The 21,228-nt window shown below is 42.3% G+C and overlaps 1 protein-coding gene across 3 annotated transcripts in view; it reads left to right on the top strand.

Annotated features, from left to right (window-relative positions):
- ARHGEF37 (Rho guanine nucleotide exchange factor 37) overlaps positions 1-21,228 on the top strand; it is a 110,802-nt gene that overhangs the window by 70,499 nt on the left and 19,075 nt on the right. For all 3 annotated transcript variants that reach the window (XM_015412643.1, XM_015412642.1, XM_015412641.1), the window contains exons 5-7: positions 7,793-7,992; positions 16,176-16,306; positions 17,600-17,704. In XM_015412643.1, coding sequence (XP_015268129.1) covers positions 7,793-7,992; positions 16,176-16,306; positions 17,600-17,704 — 436 coding nt within the window. The remainder of the gene's footprint in view (positions 1-7,792; positions 7,993-16,175; positions 16,307-17,599; positions 17,705-21,228) is intronic.

Raw genomic sequence — 21,228 nt, 5'->3', positions numbered from 1 at the left:
GCTCAGCAATTTCATAGAGTGCCCACAAGGAGTTCTTGTATTGTGAGAAAGGGAGAAAAGTACCTCTTTCTCTACCTGCTCTTTCCCATGCATAATCTTATAAACCTCAATCATGTCACCATAGGCTGTGCACCAAAATTCAGAAGTCTCCATGGAGACCTTGACCCTGTGTGTGGGACTAGGAGCAGGGGTATCAAACTCATTTGTTATGATGGCTGAATCTGATATAAATGGGACCTTTAATGCCAGATAGCAGAGATATAAACTTTATAAAGGACACAAACACAATTAAATGTATTTTCCCCTAAAATACAAGCATTCTTAAGACATTAATACTCTTGCAATATTTCATTGCTGATGACCCCCATGCTGCCTGGAGTGGGGAGTCTGCAAAACTAAACTGGAGTGTTTGCCTACAAAACGACAATCATTCGTTGCTGTAGATTTTCTGGGATGTGTGGCCGGGGTCTTGGCACGGCCACACATCCCAGAAAATCTACAGCAACGAATGATTGTCGTTTTGTAGGCAAACACTCCAGTTTAGTTTTGCAGACTCCCCACTCCAGGCAGCATGGGGGTCATCAGCAATGAAATATTGCAAGAGTATTAATGTCTTAAGAATGCTTGTATTTTAGGGGAAAATACATTTAATTGTGTTTGTGTCCTTTATAAAGTTTATATCTCTGCTATCTGGCATTAAAGGTCCCATTTATATCAGATTCAGCCATCATAACAAATGAGTTTGATACCCCTGCTCCTAGTCCCACACACAGGGTCAAGGTCTCCATGGAGACTTCTGAATTTTGGTGCACAGCCTATGGTGACATGATTGAGGTTTATAAGATTATGCATGGGAAAGAGCAGGTAGAGAAAGAGGTACTTTTCTCCCTTTCTCACAATACAAGAACTCCTTGTGGGCACTCTATGAAATTGCTGAGCAGTCGGGTTAGAACGGATAAAAGGAAGTCCTTCTTCACCCAAAGAGTGATTAACACTTGGAATTCACTGCCACAGGAAGTGGTGACGGCTACAAGCATGGGCGGCTTCAAAAGGGAATTAGATAAGCATATGGAGCAGAAATCCGTCAGTGGCTATTAGCCAAAAGGTATAGATAGGGGCTCTGGGGCAAGTGATGCTCTATCTTCTTGGTGATTGGGTGGGGGGGGGGCAACAGTGGGAGGGCTTCTAATGTCCTGGCCCCACTGGTGGACCTCCAGATGGCACTGGTATTTCTGGCCACTGTGTGATACAGAGTGTTGGGCTGGATGGGCCTTTGGCCTGATCCAACATTGGCATCTCTTATGTTCTTATGGGATCTTCCAGCAAGGAAGGAGGATCTGGAAGATCCACTAGATTTTCTGGTAAGAATGTGGATGGCACAGAAGGCTTAGCAACAGATGCACATTGTATGACAAATGCTAGAAGAGTAGGGAGGGGATTAATTTGTGTGACACTCATCTGATTTTTTTTAAAAAACACTTTTTGTGCAATTGTTTGCTCCTTGATTGAAGATAGGTACAGGAAAGTTGAATTTCCACTGTAATTCTCCTTTGCAGTAGCTTTGTATAGTGCATAACTTGCTATTTAAGCCCTTTCTCTGTATACCCTGGTGGCTGTTTCATCCCAGAGCATGTATCATCAAGGCCCGAAATTGTTGCATTATGGGTGAGAACGGGACGTCTAGGGGGCGGCCATCTTTTTAGAAACTGTAAATTGGAATTTAGTTGAGAGGAGCACTATGATTGTTTTAATGTTGATGTATTTTAAGAAATTTTGTACTGTTTTCTATTTTATGTGGCGACATGTCTTGTTAGCCGCCCTGAGCCTCTGGGGAGGGCGGGATAAAAATGTGAATGAATAATAAATAAATAAATAAATATAATGATTTGATGTCACTCCCAGTTACACTACGTTGCACAGCGCTCTAGGATTTCCCCTGAACTCTATGGTAAAAACCGTAGAGATCAGGGAAATTCTTACTGGGTTGTTCTATGCAGCAGGACTGGTTCCAGGTTGTGGAGGACCCTTAGCAAAGAGTCCCCAGGGGCACTACACCTTTGCCCACCACCAGGCCTTCAGTGGTATCTCTTTTCCTGTTCACTCACCTGCCTAAGTGTCTTTCTGCCCATGAACCCTCCCACATGTTCTTTCTCCAGTGGCACCAGGAAGCATGAGGATGGGCAGTGCCACTTTTATCGCTGCCAAAAACGCCACCACTCTGCACCACCTCACACCCTTCCCCAATCATGCTGGATAGTGTATATCCCAGGGAGCATGGGTGGTGGAGCACCCAGCAGAAGACTGGGGGAAGGACATAGAGGCAGGTGGCAAGAGCCCCAATAGAACCTCTGGGCCCTAGAAGCTGCCCGTCCCATCTCAGGATATGCTGATGCCAGCCCTGCTGTGCAGTAATGTCAGTTCTGGGTACACAGCTAGAAGTGACACCATGTCATTGTGCAACACCTTCCCCTCATTCCCCCCCCCGCCCTATTGAGCAACAGCTGGGGGGGGGGGTGGAGCTCCAGGTGGGAGGCAGCATGAGCTATTCTGTTAGTAAATGGTGATGTTCTTTTTTTGGGGAGGGTCATCCTGTTATGATTTTCCTTTTGAATGTTTTTAAGTTGTTCCTTTTGTTTTGTGAGGAATATGGTTTATGGTTGCCAGGTCCTCACCTTCTCCAGGTGGGGGGCTCCAGCCTGCTTCTTTGGATCTTCAGGCATGTGCAAAGCATGTGTGCTGCAATGACATCACCCGGAAGTGACATCATCACGCTGGGCATGTCATGCAGAGGATGCTTTAGCATTTGGCTAAAAACTCTATGGTCACCATAGAGTTTTTAGCCAAATGCTAGAGTGTCCCTGCGTGATGTGCTCGGCGTGATGACATCACCTCTGGGTGACATCATTATGCCAGGCACGTCAGGCATGTCAGGGCTCCTTGGGGGCAGGGCTCCCCCCACCGGCCAGTTGGCTGGCAGTGGATTGGGGGCACCAAAATCAGGAGAACCCCCACCTCCATCAGGGGGATGGCAACCCTACTGCAGTTCTGAGGGTTTGTTGGCTTGGAACAATTGTTAAGTGTTTTGTTATTAACAATAGAAGGATATCTTCCTTGCAGGAGAGAATGGGCCCTCTCAAAATTTAATATACACGTAGTTTGTTTTAAAACCTGTGCATTATCTGAAGGAAATTTGTGGGCCTTGTTGACTGCTCTCAGCTCAGGCTTCTCAGCTTTAGTGGAGATGCAGGTTGCTGATCTCGTTATGTATTGGCGTGGCCGTTGACAGATATTGTAGTTCAGGTAGGTACTGGTTATTTTGAAAAAGATTACCTTGGGAGCTTCAGTGGCTGTTGTTCCTGCCTGCAGCCTTGCTTGTAAATTGGGGACACAGGGTACTTTTATTATACAGGTGTTCCTGTCAGCTAGTTAAGCTGAAGCAGATTTGTTGCAGTTGGTGCTGTTTGCAGGCCCAGGGCTTAGTAAAAGAGGTATTTCAGAGGAACACAAAACACATAACAACAACATTTTGGAATAAAACAACAGGCCACAGTATTTATTGATTACAGACCAAGGGGCATTGGCAAAGCATGGGGGTTGATCCTGGAAAATCAAGCGATCTGAGGGAAATGATGCTGCTGGAGCCTCCAGGCAATGCAATTTAAATAGAACTGGGTGGGCTGTACAGCACCACCAAAACTTTCTGCTCTTGACTGGGCTGACCCCTTAGACGACGTGGAGATGGCCAGCATGGTTGCCTGAGGCTCCCACCTTTGCCGGCTGTTGGGCAAAGGGCGGAAAAGTGTCCTCCAGACCCCTCCTAGCCCACACTGGCATTCTGGTCCTTTGAAGTAAGTGTCAGTCATGATTGCCTTGTCAGGCATTGTTGATTTTATTTGAGACTGTTTATTGTGACAGTAATGGTGCCCAGCACCTTTTTGGCTTTCAAAATGCATCTTTAGGAAAATGTGTACGCTTTAGGCAGTTCTGTTTCGTTACCTTTACAAAGAAAGCACAGACAGCTCAAAAGGTTTCAATGGCTGCCAAGACAACTGTTGATTAAGGAAATACAAAGTGACAAAGAAATGGAGAGGGTATTCTTTACCCATCCTGTCTCCACCTTCCTGGCTACTGGTGAGTAAACCATCACTTCCATTACAAATAGCACAGAGATATCCTGGAAAAAATCTGGGCCAGGATGTTCTAATGTCCTTCCATTATTGGCACTGTAACTCCCATTTTCATCCTGAAACTAGTGGCCAGTTTTGAAACAGCCAGCTTTATTTTCAGATAAGTTACTCCTGCCACTGAGACACACATTCTTCTGTTATTATAGATTATATTTTAAAATATTATTAAATAAATAAAATAAAAATAATTGGATCCACTTTGGGTATGGTGCAGATCTCAGATGGTCTTGGGTCACAAATGAACTTGCAAATGGCAGATTCCCTAAATCCAGGTTCAAAATTCAGGTTTGATGCCATTTTCTATTATCTCTGTTACATTAAGAACTTGAGGCACATAGAAACAGGGAGGCTAGATGGCTTCCTTCCCCATTGCCCACTGCCACTTGGCAGGGGTGGGTGATATAAAAAAGCATCATCACATTAACAGTGTGACATCACTTCCAGCAAATCCCTGGAAGTGACATAACATCAGTGTTTGTCCTGCTCCGGTGGTCGCAGGCCAGAAAGACCACCCCTCGGAGCCCCCCACAGAACCGGCGAAGCCCTCACAACTCACTTCACCATGGGAACCGGCGCACAAAGATCCCACTTGGGAGAAGGAGGGTACGGATCCCCCGGCGGCGTTCCAAGCCGGACGAGCACGGGAGCAAGCGCGGAGACCCTGGAGCAGCTGGCAGAAGGAGGAGCGGAGCAGCAGCAGGGAGCCTAAAGAACCAGGAGCGGGTGTCCGACCCAAGAAGAGGGCGCCGGCGGTTGCGGCGCGGCCCCAAGGCTGGCAGAGCCGCCGCCGGCGACAGCACAACTTCCACAGAAACGCCCGCCCGGCGTCTCCGGTTATGAAGAGGGGCGTGGTCTGGGTCAGGGAGTGGAGGGGCGGTCCCGGGAGTGGGGCAAAAGGATAGAAGGGGGGGACAAGAGGGGCCGGGGAGGAGACAGATGGAGGAGAACTGGAGGAGCAGAGAGAGAGAGAGGATGGAAACAGAGAGAGGGAAGCCCAATGGACGTTCTCCCCGTGTGGACAGAGGGACTCTCTGGGCGAAGAAGTTTAACCCTGTCCCCTGTCGGTCTGAGGCCCCTCAACTCCCTCCCCTTTTGATTCCGCCAACGACTGCCACCACCGCCTCCCCTGGAACCCAGCCAGGTCCCCCGACGCCACGGCTACTGGAGGCACTTCACTGGAGGAGCAGGGACGGCACGACAGTAATGCTCTAGGACTCAGACAAAATTCTATGGTAAAACCATTGCGTTTTGTCCGAATCCTAGAGCATCATTTCAGAGTCATGTCAGCAATGTGTCATCACTTCTAGGGATTTCCCCCCTGCCCTCTCACTCATTGGCTTCCTCAGTATGAGACTATTAAGCCTGCAACAGTTTTGTGTCAGACACCAGTTTTCTTGCAGCCTTCTAAGACAGAAAACAAAATACAGCCTTGTTTCAGAAATCTAGCCAATGTGTCCTTCAGTTATGGAAAAGTCAGGAAGCTCTTGATCCCTTAAAAGTTTTTATAAGGGGGACACGACAAGGATGTCCACTTTCCCCTGTACTTTTGGCGCTCTCTTTAGAACCATTAGCATGGGCTATTAGGCAAGATGTAGAAATAAAGGGCATAGCTACAAAATCAGACAATTTTCAATTGGGGCTTTTTGCAGATGATACTGTTATTTTTTAAAATGATCCTAAAACAACCTTAAGTTTTTTAATGAATAAACTTAATTCTTTTCATTTAATCTCAGGCTTTACCATTAACTTAAAGACAACAGAGTTATACCCAGTTTATATTACAGAAGAAGATAAATCAGTTATTGCAAGCCAATACTCTTTTAAATGGGTAACTAAAGAATGGAAACACTTAGGAATTATAATACCGATAAACCTCAATGATCTTTATAAACGTAATTATGATACATTATATAAGTCAGTAAAGGATTCCATTGAGAAATGGACTAAATTTAATTTATCTTTGCTAGAGAAGATTGAACTTTTAAAAACAATACTTTCCCCCGAATTTTTATTTTTTTCCAAAATTTACCTATATCAATTCCAATAAAAGAATTTCAAAGATGGAGAGAACTATGGACAAATTTTTAATGGGGGAAAAAATTAAGACGCATTAGTTATTCTTGGTTATCACGCCCAACTAAATTAGGAGGACTGGCTCTACCAGACCTACGGTCTTATTTTTTAGGAGCCTAACTTAAAAACATACTATATTATGCAACTTCAGATGTTTCAAAAGCATGGGTTACGCTTGAAAAGGAATTTTGTCAGCCACTACTTCTTCATGAAGCTATTTGGACTAAACCAAAAGATAGAGGTACTAATGTTGCAGTTAACCCATTTCTTTTAAGTTTACTTTGGATATATGAGACAAGTACCGGTATATATTGGCCCCAGATATTTCTCCTGTTTCAGCTTTTTTGGGACAAAGCTGGTTTGTACCTGGAAGGAAAATTGATACATATACAAATTGGGGAGAGAAAGGACTTTTTAGGCTAAGCGATATTACACATCAAGGAAAACTTTGATCTAAGGAACAGTTGGAGTTAAAATATCAGATGGTTATACCATGGTTTCAATATCAACAACTCCATTTTATGTCCACAGCAAATAACTTAAAAACTGGATTAGATAGACTGGCTTTGAAATATTGATAAAACAGGGTAGATATGGAGAAAAGGGAACTATGAAACTTATATATTTTTTGCTTCATCAAAAACAATGGTCCTCTGCTACAACACAGCAAACTGCTTGGCAATCTGATTGTCAAACACAGTTTACAGAAGATAAATGGTTAAAAATATGGTCTTTACCTGTATATACCACAAGATCCTTAAATATCAAACTCCAAAATTATAAAGTTTTTTCCAGGTGGTATCTTACACCTCAAAGACTTTACTATAATTCTATTGTTTTACCAATAGACTGTTTTACCTCAATATTCGAAATGTTCTAATGATATTGGATCATACATACTTTGCTGGTTGGTATGCCCAAAGGTGAAAGTATTCTGGAAAATGGTGTTGCCAATCATAGAAAAAATAACTGGTATAAGGATTCCAAACTCTCCGGAGTCTCTTTTATTAAATTGTTGGAGTGATTCATTTATGACTAATCAGAAAACAGAAATAGTGGCTCTGCAAAAACCTAACTTGCCCAACTCTGGAAATCTGTTAAAATCCCGACATTGAGACTTTGGTTTGATAAAATTTGGGATATAGTAGTTAATGATAAAATTGCTATGCAACTGTTGATTGCGGATGATTGTGTTAAAAAGAATACACATTTTTTGGAAAAATAGGTTTCCTTTTTTCAATATATAGAAACTGAAGGGAGTCGATTTAATGTTCTTCCTATTAAATATAATAAGTTTACATTGTATTAGTTTTAAATGTGCTATATACACGTACAAGAATTGTTATATTATGACTGATGTTCTATCTCCAGAGATTTATATGGTTTTGTACGATTATGATTAATTATTTGCTATTTGTTTAAAGTTAAGTTATTAAGTTATATTGTATGGTTGTGGAGTTGTAAACATTATAAAAATTAATAAATAATAGAGTTTAAAAAAGTGTTTATATCTTTATGCATTTCATGTTCAGGCCTCACACTGGTGCTTCAGACCTGAGCTTCTTCTTGGTGATGCCAGTACAACGAGTCACAAAATACCCTCTACTTCTGCAGAAAATATTGGAAAACACTCTGGACAGTGACAGCGCTTATGAAGCCCTTTCAGCTGCAACAAAGGCTATGGCAGAGGTCAATGCTAACATCAATGAGTACAAAAGACGGAAGGAAGTAGGTGAGGGAAACAGATGTGCTTGGGGTACCATCTTGACTAGAACTCCATAGCCCTGTAGTGTTGGATGGTTTGAGGCAGTTGGAACTATTTGTTCTGTTAACACCTGTATATGCCATGGTATGCTTACTGTCTGATCCTAATGGCTCTATGAAAACAGTTGATATCTATTTTACTTCACTGTCCATCCAGTTCCTAGTGGTTTGTTTTTTTATAATCCCCCTAGGGGGAGTTTTTTATTTTTTCAACACTACAAACTATAACTGAAAAAAGGGAAAGGGGAACTGCATCTAAGGAAAAAGAAAAGATACCCACTAATAACTAAAAACCCAAGAATAAGAGATCAATACAACCGCTTGTATCAATTTTTTTTAAGAAAAAGTTTTGTATCAATGTTAATCTAACATGCTAATAATACATTGAGCATGGTCAGTTATGCTAAGTTGTGTAACTTTTTCATCATTATATCTGTTTAATGAAACCCCCAGAGCATCCCACAATTTTTATAAAATTTTCAGGCACAATTCAGAGTCCTTCAGCCTTTATTTTGTTTTATCTTTTCTAATCCTCAATTTATATGAAGTTTTGGGGGCAGCCACCCACTTTTCGGAGGGAGAGTCCTCGTCAGAAGACACCGAGTCCAATTCGCCATCAAATTTGCTTTCTTCTTCTTCCTTCTTGTCCTCAGCTGGTTCCCCCAGCTGTGTTCTCAAAAAGTCCCATGCTTTAAGAACAGAGTCAATCTTTTCTTTTTTATCGTGGAGTTTGAAAATGATGCCTTCTGGAATAAACCATCTGTATCCGATGCTATTTGTTTGTAGAAAAAGGATTAATTCTTTGTATTTCTTTCTCTTCTGTCTTATATCAAATGGATTGTCTTTTAAAATCCTGATGTTTTTGTCCCCGATTTTCAAGGGTGTTCCCGTAGTTACTTTCAAGATAGTGTCTCTCACATGTCTCTTTGAGAATCTTACTATTATTTCCCCTGGCAGATTATTCTTTTTAGTATATGAGGAATAGGACCTGTAGACGACATCCATCTTGCTGTGAAGATATTCCGCTTTCCAATCTGTCATTGGGGCTATTGTTTCAGTTTCTCTCCTTTCGATTCCAGGACACCTTGAAACCGTAGGACCAGATTTGCTTTTTCCATTTGTAACTGTAAAAGTTGTGTTTCTCCCGTTGCCTGTTTCATTTCCAGCTTTTGTACCTTTTTCTTAATTTTTTAAGTATCAGCGTCCATTTCCTTCACCTTCTCAGCCATTTACTCCATTGCTTTTAAGGATTTAGTCAATTGTATCTGCTGTGAGGCCAAGCTCTGACCTATTGTTGACAATTGTTGTTTAATATTAGTCATCTCGTCCAGCAGAGGGCGCAAGGAAACTGCCAGCATTTTGGAAAGCTCAGTGGTCTCTTCCGTTAGAGACTGCCCACTAGTTTCGCTTTCACAAGTTTGTCTTTATCTGGTTTCTTCCCCACCACCTTTTGTATTGTTTACTTTCTTTAAAAGTTGCCAAAGTCTCTGAAATTCACCCTTACACTTAGCTGTGCTCTGGTAAGTCTCTTAAAACAGATTTAAATGCTTGCTCTTCCACTCCCCCCCCTCTTTATTCCATATTTCGTTTGTGCACTTGGGAGTGGCCCCTCCCCTGCTCACTTTTTACCGCTTCGTAAGGGGGGGGAGCTTTCTTTTTAACTTCTCATGCTCGCTTCCACCCGACTCATTGTTCGTTGTCAGCCATCCAGCCTCGCTCGGCAATTGTTTCTTTCACTTGATCTCCCACGCTTGTCCCGGTCAGCAGCACTAAGTCCATGCGGACACTCAGCGGCAGGACCGTTGGGGTGGAGGAGCACCTCAATTCTCCGGCATCGCACCGGTGAAGAGGTCGCCCCTCAAAAGCCCCCTGGCTAGGAGCCTATCACCAAGGCTCCGGGAGGGTGTCGCAACCCGTCACGCCCCCTCCTACATGCTGGTGTGCAGATTGCGCATCACCATAAACCAGAAGTCCAGTTTATGATGTAAATTCTTTTCCTCATGCACAGCGTCATCGCAGTACCATTTTATGTACGTCTACTCACAATCCCACTCAGGTCTATTAAACAGGGCTTACTCCTAGAAAAGAGTTTTTAGGAGTAGAGTGTTAATCCCTCTGATCAAGTGCTACATATTATTGGCTAATCCAGGTTGGGAACCTCCATCAAAGCTGTATTTTCAATCTGAAAACAGAGTCAAAGAGAGACAGTCAAACATTTAAAATAAAGTATGGCCAATGTTTGGTAATGCTTTGAAAAAGGAAAGGACAGAAGAGCTATTCCAGGAAAGCATGGACTGGGCTAAATAGTTTGGCCATTGTCAGGACTTTAGTTGTGGAGGTTAGCTGTGTTGGTCTGCAGTAGAAGAGTTAGATTCAAATACAGTAGCACCTTAGAGACCAAGATGAGTTTTGGAGTATAAGATTTTGAATGCCACAGATCTGACAAAGGGAACTTTCACTCTTGAACATTTATACCCCCAACATCTTGTTGGCCTCTAAGGTGCTAATGGACTCAAATCTGGCTCTGTCAGGAACTTGTTCTTGAGGGTGTTTGACTATCCTCTTTCATGTAGGGTTGTGAGTATTCTTACTAAAATCCCCTGCTATAGGATTCAATACAGAGGTGATTTGCTACAAACACTTTTTATGACTAGGGCTCATCTTTGAAGAGAGAGTTTAGGAGGGTGTGTTATGTGTGCAGGTCAAATACCACTACGCTAGATGTCCGGAGCCTTTCCATTGTCACTCAATTTCCACTCCTCTTCAGATCAATAATGTTACTTAAGTGTTTGGTGGTGGAAAGTGCCATCAAGTCGCAGCTGATTCATTGCAGCCCATAGGAGTTTCAAGGGGAGAGATGAACAGAGGTGGTTTGCCATTGCAAAGCAACCTCTAAACTTCCTTGGTGGGCTCCCATCCAAGTATTAACCAGGGCTGGCCCTGATTAGCTTCTGAGATCTAATGAGATTGGCTTGCCTGGGCCATCCAGGTCAGGGCCAGGGGATTATGTTGAACATGCAGAATTACATCAGTGTAGATAATTTATGCTTTAAAAGGATATTTAAATTTGTGTTGTTAGGATTTGTTGTGGTGGTTTTTATGATGTTTCACTAATGGAAATTTGTTAACCATCTCACTTTTAATTGACAGTGTGCAATGTAATTTTTAAAACAAATAAAATTGTTTTGGTCACAAAAGAGAGATAAAAACATAAAAATACAGCAATTTAGAACAGAAACTGAACAACAAAAATAATTCTAACCTCAATTTGGACTTTTTGTTGAGGATGCTTTACTGTGAAAATTTTAAAAAATTAATAGACTAAGAATCAGTAGCCATACATTCACAACTGGGTCTGAACCCTGATGAAAAGCATTTTCCCAGATTGGTGATTACTGTCCCTTCTCCCGTGTGTCTCTGTACAAAAATATATTTTGTACAAAAATATATTTTGTACAAAAATATATTTTGGAAGCTTTGTAACTTCTGGGAAAACTGTGTCACTTGCATAGCTGGAACTATCAAATAGCAAAGTTAGCTTTGAAGCTGATCCCATTAGATGTTTATTACTCCAGGCAAATGGGATGGGACTACTATTATAGAAATTGCCTGTTGTCAGCTAAGCTGCCATGGAGGTTGGGGGGGGGGTGTCAGTTGTATTCTAATTGCCTTTGCATTCCTTCTGTGCTTTTTAGCTGCTGTAACACTTATCTCTAAGTTCTGCAGGTGGTGGGATGTTGATGTCTAGTTCTAAGGGAACCATGGGAGCGAGTTGGTTCCCAGCTTCAGCGCAAAACGGCCGGAGTGCCTTCTCCCGTGCGCAGGAGTGTGGCTAATTGGCCAGGGCAGTGGGGGGGTGCCTACGAATACCCTATATACTATTATGCCCCAGGGGCAGCCGCCATTCTTAACAGTGCCTATGTTAATGCATCTATAGCTCTTCAATAAAGTATTACCTTTCCTGATAAGCGTGTACTACGTTGTTGGCTGTGGGTTCTGACACCTGTGTTGTCTAACCAACAGGTGGACAGAAAGTATACCATGTTATGTGTGTGTTAAATGCTGTCAAAAGTCAGTTCTAACTTATGGCAACCTTATGAATTAATGTCCTCCAAAATGTCCTGCCGTTAACAGCCTTGCTCAGGTCTTGCAGACTGAGGGCCATGGCTCCTTTTATAGAGTCAATCCATCTTTTTTTTAACTGAATATTGGGGGAAAGCCAACAGGAGATGAAAAGTCTCTGGTTCGGGTTGGCTCATCTCAGAGAGATGAGGGGGTACCTGTTGCTTTTCTACAGGGAGGTGGATTGAAATTGTCCACTGAGACCATGGCTACTGACATGGACTGCCTGACAAGGTCTCGAGAGAGCAAGAGGAAGGTTGCAGGCTTAACTTGTATGGGAAATTACAGCTGTTTCTATACAAATGCTAGGAGTGTCCGAGGTAAAATGGGGGGTTTGCAGTGCTTGGTGTTGGAGGGAAAAATAGACATTGTGGGTATTTCAGAAACTTGGTGGGATGAGGAAAATCAGTGGGACACAGTGATTCCCGGTTATATATTATATCGGAAGGATAGGGGGGGAAGGTTCGGAGGTAGGGTGGCTCTGTATGGCAGAGAGGGTATAAAGTCCAGAAAGATCGAGAGGCTAAGAGAATTGGATTCGCTTCTTGAAGTTCTGTGGGTTGAAATAGGGGGGCCAAAAGGAAACTTAACACTGGGAGTTTGTTATCGCCCACCGGATCAAAAGATAGAGGAGGATTATAAAATGATGAATGAATTAAAGATAGCAGCTAGACAAAAACACTGTGTCGTAATAGGTGATTTTAACTACCCACACATTGATTGGGTCAATATGTGTTCTAGTCGAGAGAAAGAGATTGAGTTTCTAGACACTCTAAATGACTGTGCTATGGAGCAGATGGTCACGGAACCTACCAGGGGAGAGGCGATCCTTGATTTGGTCCTAAGTAACACTCAAGACCTGGTGAGAGATGTAAAAGTGATTGCACCGCTTGGGAACAGTGATCATAATGTTGTTGAGTTCAACATTTGTACAAATAGGGAATTGGCCAAAAAGACTCACACAACCACTTTTAACTTTAAAAGGGGTAATTTTTCTGATATGAGGGGACATGTGGGGAGGAAACTGAAGGGAAAAGTAGAAAGGGTCAAAACCATTGGGGAAGCTTGGAAACTGTTTAAAACTACAATTCTAGAAGCTCAAATAAAATATATTCCGCAGGTTAGGAAAGGCACAAACAGGTATAAGAAAAAGCCTACATGGTTAACAAACAAAGTAATGGAAGCTGTAAAAGGTAAAAAGGATTCCTTTAAGCGGTGGAAAGCTAGTCACAGTGAGGCTGATAAAACAGAACACAGGCTATGGCAAATAAAATGCAAGTCTGTGGTCAGGCATGCAAAAAGGGAATATGAGGAGCATATAGCAAAAAATGTAAAGACCAACAATAAAACTTTCTTCAAATACATTAGAAACAGGAAACCAGCCAGGGAGGCAGTGGGGCCCTTGGATGACCAAGGGGTAAAAGGAGTACTGAAGGATGATAGGGAAATGGCTGAGAAGCTAAATGCATTTTTTGCCTCCGTCTTCACTGTGGAAGATGAGAGGTGCTTGCCCACTCCAGAGCCGCTGAGTTCGGGAGGGGTGTTGAAAGACCTGAGTCAGATTGAGGTGACGAGAGAGGAGGTCCTAAAACTGATAAACAACTTAAAAACTGATAAATCACCAGGCCCAGATGGCATACATCCAAGAGTTCTGAAAGAACTCAATTGTGAACTTGTGGATCTCCTGACAAAAATATGTAATCTCTCCTTAAAATCAGCCTCCATTCCTGAGGACTGGAAGGTAGCTAATGTCACTCCCATCTTTAAAAAGGGTTCCAGAGGAGATCCGGGAAATTACAGGCCTGTCAGTCTGACGTCGATACCGGGTAAATTGGTGGAAACCATTATTAAGGAAAGAATTAGTAGGCACATAGATGAACAAAACCTATTGAGGCAGACTCAACATGGGTTCTGTAAGGGAAGATCTTGTCTCACTAACCTGTTAATGTTCTTTGAGGGGGTGAACAAACATGTGGACAAGGGGGATCCAATAGATATTGTTTACCTTGACTTCCAGAAAGCTTTTGATAAAGTTCCTCATCAAAGGCTCCTAAGCAAGCTCAAAAATCATGGGATAAAAGGACAAGTCCTTTTATGGATCAAAAACTGGCTAATTAATAGAAAACAGAGAGTGAGTATAAATGGGCAGTTCTCCCAGTGGAGGGGTGTAAGCAGTGGGGTACCACAGGGATCAGTACTTGGTCCACTGCTTTTTAACTTGTTCATTAATGATTTGGAGTTGGGAGTAAGCAGTGAAGTGGCTAAATTTGCGGATGATACGAAGTTGTTCAGGGTGGTGAAAACCAGTGAGGATTGTGAGGCACTCCAAAGGGATCTGTCAAAGTTGGGCGAGTGGGCGTCAACATGGCAAATGGGGTTCAATGTGGCCAAGTGCAAGGTGATGCACATTGGAGCCAAAAATCCTAACTATAAATACACGTTGATGGGGTCTGAACTGGCAGAGACAGATCAAGAGAGAGATCTTGGAGTTGTAGTAGATAACTCACTGAAAATGTCGAGACAGTGTGTGACTGCAATAAAGAAGGCCAATGCTATGCTGGGGATTATTAGGAAGGGTATTGTAAACAGATCAGCCAATATCATAATGCCGCTATATAAATCAATGGTGCGACCTCATCTGGAATACTGTGTGCAATTCTGGTCACCACACCTTAAAAAGGATATTATAGCTTTGGAAAAAGTGCAGAAAAGAGCAACTCGAATGATAAAAGGGTTGGAACACTTTCCCTATGAGGAACGGTTAAGGCGCTTAGGGCTCTTTAGCTTGGAGAAACGACGACTGAGGGGTGACATGATTGAGGTTTATAAGATTATGCATGGGAAAGAGCAGGTAGAGAAAGAGGTACTTTTCTCCCTTTCTCACAATACAAGAACCCGTGGGCACTCCATGAAATTGCTGAGCGGTCGGGTTAGAACGGATAAAAGGAAGTACTTCTTCACCCAAAGAGTGATTAACACTTGGAATTCACTGCCACAGGAAGTGGTGGCAGCTACAAGCATGGACGGCTTCAACTTTCCCTTCTGCCTTCAACTTTTCCTGGCATTATTGTCTTTTCCAGTGACTCTTGTCGTCTCATAATATGACCAAAGCATGATATCCCCAGTTTAGTAATTTTACCTTCTAGGGAGAGTTTAGGCTTGATTTAGAACCCACTTATTTGTCTTTTTAGCAGTCCATGGTAACCATAAAACTCTTCACACCAATGCTCCCTCTAAGCTGTGGAGTCTTGTGAGCAAAAATTCTACTTTGTAAGCTACTGGCATTAAAGTTTTGAGTGAGTGATTTGGCTACTGCATAAATTAGTGTGCTCTGGAGTCATCCTTCCTGAGCTAAGACAAAAATCTATGAGCTGGAGGCTAAAAAACTGTGAGCTAGCTCACACTAATTCAGCTTAGAGGGAACAATGCTTCACACCACATTTCAAAGGAATACCACATTTCTTCCTTTCAGCTTTCTTCATTGTCCAACTTGCACACCCATACAGAGTAATGGTGAATACTGTGGCATGAATTAACCTTATCTTGGTCACCAGCAATACATCTTTACCTATAAGATTCTTTATTAGCTCCTTCATGGCTGCCCTTTACTTCTGGTTTCTTGGTTGCAACTTTCGGTTGATGACGGAGCCAAGGAAGAGAAAATTTTGAACAATTTCAATTCCTTCATTGTCAGCCTTAAAGTTCTGTAATTCAATAGTAGTCATTACTTTTATCTTCATGATGTTCAGCTGTGTCATGTTAGGGTATGAGAAATCACTGGGAAGTCACTAATCCAGCCTGTTATCATGGAAATGTTGGAGCTAGTTTTTCTTTGTAGATAGTTGGTATATCAAAATTGATCAAAAAAGAGGGCTTTTTAAAATCATACCCATACCTGAGAAATAAGTTCTTCCCTTATTTTGAGACAGTGTTCTGTATCACCAAACTCAGAAAGTTATAGGTTTCTTCCCTGACTTGTTTAATGTGTTCCTTTCTTGTGTTTCTTGCCTTCAATGTAACTGAGAATAGCAGACAAATACAACAAAGCCGGGTATCTGACTTTGCGGGAGCGCCTGGCCCGGCTCAACACACATTCCATCACCAAGAAGACCACACGATTGAGTCGCCTCTTTATGCATGAGGCTGGAATTATACCTAAAGTAAGTTTCCTAAACAGCTTGTTTCCCACTTTTATGGCAACAACTGTGGCTCAGTGGAAAAGCACATACTTCTCATGCAGAAGGTCCTAAACTCAATCTGTGCCATCTCCACTTAGAGGATATCAAAAGCTTGATGCTGAAAAATACCTTTTTGTGCATGAGAGCTTGGAGAGCTCCTACCTATCAGAATAGATAATATTGAGCTTTAAAGACCAGTTGTTTGACTTGGAAACTTCGTGCATTCATCTTACTTTATAGAATATCTGGAAGTGTCCTCGATTGGTAAGAATGGGTCAAGATAAGACATTCACTAACAGTGACTGTTCTTGTGGAAGAGTTCTTTCCTTACGTGCTCTTAGTTTCTGTCCGTCAGACTGAACTCATGGGTGGCCTAATGATGCTTTAAGAATAGTGATATATGCCATCCCATGCTAGCCTCTCTGTGGTCACTTTGGGAATCATGACATGCACACTGTGGACTCAGCACCCACTTATGACCTGGCTGGGAATGTTTCTTTCATCTGTAATGCCAGCACCAGCAAATTATACAGTGCTGTTAGCATTAAGTCATTTTCCAGTGTCCTCATCACACCCTTGGTGAGGTAAGAAGCTCAACGCCATTCCTGTTTTATAGAAATTTATATCCAAGGCAGTAAACCTCTGAATCCCAGTGCCAGGAGGCAACATCAGGGGAAGGCTTCGTCCTCTATGCCCTGTTGTTAGCCATCCAGAGGAACTGGTTGGCCACAGTGCGAGACAGTTGACTGGACAACATGGACTACTGGTCTTGAGGCTTAGATTTAGTTGTTGACCATAATGAGAAGTAATTGTGGTGGTCTGAATTGAAGTAGTAACCACCAGACAGCAGAAAAATAAGCACTACCAGGGCAATTGCTTTGGTCTATGGGGCTATAACCCTGATAATCCCCAGGAAACAAAGGTCATCTGGTGAGTTTCATGGCTGAGTGGGGATTTGAATCTGAGTCTCCCAAGTCTGATACATTGACTCTTGAATTAAAGACTGTCGGTTGAGCTTTTTCTCCTGAGCTTTTTCTCAGTAAATTCCCATTAATATTCTACCCCTATCCTGATACAGCAGGTTTAAAATAGGGGAATTGTACCAGTTAGGCAATGTGTAATTTCAGAAGTCCAGAACTGGAATTTACATTGCATGAACTGTGTACAGTATGTAAGCCTGGAGCTAGAGCATGTATATATCACTAGCAATATGTCATTTTCTTGAAGCCTTTTCTTACAAAAGCTATGAGGTAATTTTCTTTGTTTGGGGTTTAGACAGAGGACAAGGAGTTTGATGACCTGGAAGAGAAGTTTCAGTGGCTGGCATCGGGTATAGCTGACCTGAAGGAGAATGTGGCATATTTCCTGAGCAACACAGAGGTAATATTCCTTTTTGCTGGGTCTGCCTGAGGATCTGTCAGACACTTGAGTACTTGGAGTTCCCTGTTGACAATTCTTAGGTGCATGAGAGGGTCAGTCTGGATCGGGACCACACTATGATGGGAGAAGGAACGTAAGCCTTTGCCCCGTGCCATTTTCCTAACCTGAAAGAGCCCCAGAGAGCCTCTGCTTGCCCTTTTGGGAAACGGCCATGTTTCCATTTAAGGAACTCAAAGAGCAAAGTGTTAAGAAACACTTTTTTTTTTCTGCTTGAGACCCTGGAAAGCTGCTGTCAGTCAGAGCAGACAATACTGAGTGAGATGGGCCAATTTTCTGATTCATTATAAAGTGGCTTCATACATTTGTCTTTGCCTTGCAGAGAGGAAACATCTTCCAGAACACCTACCAACTGTGTGATGCACTGGTTCTTCCTTTGCTTCCTTCTCTGGAGGCCTTATTCAATCCCTTTTCTGACACATTCTGTGGGGGTGACCTTAGATATGTCTGCGGTGATTGTGTTTGGCAGTACTGTGCATCAATCCACTCTAAGCTTCTCACCTTTCAGCTGGGGAGATTTTGACAAATTGCTGTGAGCTTAGAGATGAGAAAGAGCAATGACCAGAGGGCTGGTGAGACTTGACTAAAAAAAAGGGAAAAGGCAGCTTCTAAAAATGTGTAGCTAAATTATTATGAAGATTAGCACTAAATAACCAGGAGAGGTTTTAACCCCCATAGCAGACGGTGGTTTATCTAGTTCAGGGACATCCAAATGTACAAGCTTCTGACTGAACATATCTAAGAGCCATATGACACACAGAGAAAGAGCCAAACGATACATTTTTCTGAAACATTGTATCCAGTGAGGCTTACCATCAAGTTAAATTTTGGGGAAACTACGGTAGGAGTGCAGGAACCTTTTCATAGACTCCCATCCCCACTCTGATCATTGGGGAGGGAGAGAAACTGGCAGGGATCCCAATTGCATCAAGAAAGAGAGACAGTTATTTAAAAAACAACAACCCACCTCTTATTTATTGAACTTCAAACCCAAAATGTAAAACCTTCCAAACATATAAGAATTTGGTATGCAGCATACACAATTGACTCATAATTCTTAATTCTATACTTATAATTCAAAGTACAGTGTACACCCAGACATATAAGGAATATATTCCCACTATGGCATCCCTGATGCTGGGAAAGATTGAAGGTCAAAGAAGACGGGGACGGCAAAGGATGAGATGGTGAGACAGTGTCATAGATGCAACGAACATAAAATTGAGCCAACTTCAGAGGACGGCGGAAGACAGGAGGGCCTGGTGGGAACTGGTCCATGGGGTCGCGAAGAGTCGGACTCGACTGTGCGACTGAACAACAACAACAATGGCATCAAGGCCCCTTGATTGGTGAGCAGGCATTGGTGAGCAGCCCTGACCATTAGTAAACCAGAGGTATATATCTTTCTTGGACCTATAGCTGCTAATGTACCTACTTACGTACCTATCATGTAGGACTTCCATGGATGTGAAGCAGGCCAAACTAGAACTGATCCAATGTACCAACCCAAATCCCTCTCCTTCTTTCTATCTCTGGAGTCAGGAAGCTCTCAGAAAGTCAAGAAAGCTAAGTTCTGATACCCTATCTATTTAAACTTTGATAGTGGCACCACTAACCCCTGGAATGTATAAACACCCTCTAAGGCAAAAGTAATGTACAGGTTATCAGTACCAGAAGGCCACAGCACCAGCACAGTCCTGAAGCCTCCTAGGAAACAGAACCAAAGATTCAACTATAGAGGCTATTTACTATAGAAATTAAAGTAACAGGTTTAGCAGGGGACTGAGGCTCAATCCAGGCCCTAATTCCATGACGTTAAGAGCCCTGTTCAATGTCCTCCTAGTTTTTGGAGTCCCACTAGCCACTGAGATTAGCTAAACTTGGCAAACAGTTTTAAGTTTAATTGTTAGTTTTGCATCCAAATAGGTGGAGAACCGGGATGCTTGGGGCAGTAAAATGTGTTGAGCCAGCTCTGGGGGCATGATGACATGAAGGTACATGTCTGCTTCCAGTAGCTCAGTAGCGTCCAACGTTGGGACCCTGATGTGGATCACAAGCTTTGGCTCACAAGCTCATAAAGAGCTACTTTTTGGAAGGGCCTACCACATATTTTCTAAATGGAATTGTTCACGGGGGTGGTGGTGCATTTTTGCACAGGTTCCAAAAGATGTTTTAATAAAGGAGAAGGGCCTGTGGACTACACTGCTGTCTATAATATGTAATACCTGTTGCTGTGTATATTATCCTACCATGTAATTTCTTCATTGTATAACACGTCATGTTAATACTTGTGCTTTGTTTCAGCTTGGCTTCAGATTTCTGCAGTCCTAATCCTATTACATTGCTCATTGGATATGTCATCCTGTTGCTGTATTGACTTACACTGTGTAGTCCTCCTTGAGTCTTCTGAACAAGATATTACTGGGAGATGTGGGGGGGGGGGAATGTGAATTTTAGCTAAAGCCTGATCTGGCGCGAAGACATGAAACAGTTGTCAGACAGAAGTGTTCACAAATTTCATGTTCTTCAAAATGTGTACTGCTGCAAACAGCAACTGTTATACAAGCTTTCTGCAGTTCATCACCAACTGCCAATTCATGCCTCCATCCAAATATTGTTATGTGCAGCATTGTGTGCACAGTGGTTGAGCACGTGGTTTCCCAGTGCACTATAGGTGGAAGTATGTATTTATGTCCCTGCCACATAAAACAAATGGTAGTCATGGTGGGTGACCTGTATTTGAATAGCCATCTCCACATGCCTTCATGATCTAGCAAGGAAATTTGTGCCATGCATGCTGTTTTCTTTCTTTCTTTTTTAAAAAAAATTTCTAAAATCTACAAGAAAAATAGGGAAGGGGAAACTATAAAATACGGTAGAAAGTAAAGATAAACCACTAAAAACCCAAGAGGTGGGGGTCATATAATGCTTACATTAAAATAGCTTTAAATAAAATAAAGGATAATTTGTTACATCGTAGGTGATCATTAACATCGCTTAAATGCTTCAAGTCCAGGTATTCTGACTTAGTAAAGAACCATGCACAAGAACGGTTTAATAATAAGAGTCAAAAGTCAAAATTCAGAGAAAATTAGCATCTCATTTGCCTCTTCTTTCCCTCAATCGATATCCTTGCTTGGGAGCAGCTGCCCCCCTTTCCGAATCAAAATCTTCTCCAGTAAGTGCTTCATCATCACTCCCCTTGTTGCTCTTCTCATCCTCTTCTCCTGTTGGATCCAGTTGTTGCTGCAGAAACTCTCTTGCTTTCATAACGGAGTCAATTTCCCCCCTCTTGTCTTTAAATTTGAAGAGTATGTCTTCGGGTACGATCCATTTGTAGGGTATGTTGTTCTTTTGTAGAAACAAATCCAAGTCTTTGTATTTTTTCCTTTTTTCCCCTTATTTCAAAGGGAATATCTTTCAAAACTCTTATCTCCTTGCCATCAATTTTAAGGGTAGTTCCATTT

Source organism: Gekko japonicus, unplaced genomic scaffold, assembly GCF_001447785.1.
Source record: "Gekko japonicus isolate JY-2015 unplaced genomic scaffold, Gekko_japonicus_V1.1 scaffold222, whole genome shotgun sequence".
Classification (NCBI taxonomy): Eukaryota; Metazoa; Chordata; class Lepidosauria; order Squamata; family Gekkonidae; genus Gekko; species Gekko japonicus.
This window is presented reverse-complemented; position numbering and strand designations above follow the sequence as displayed.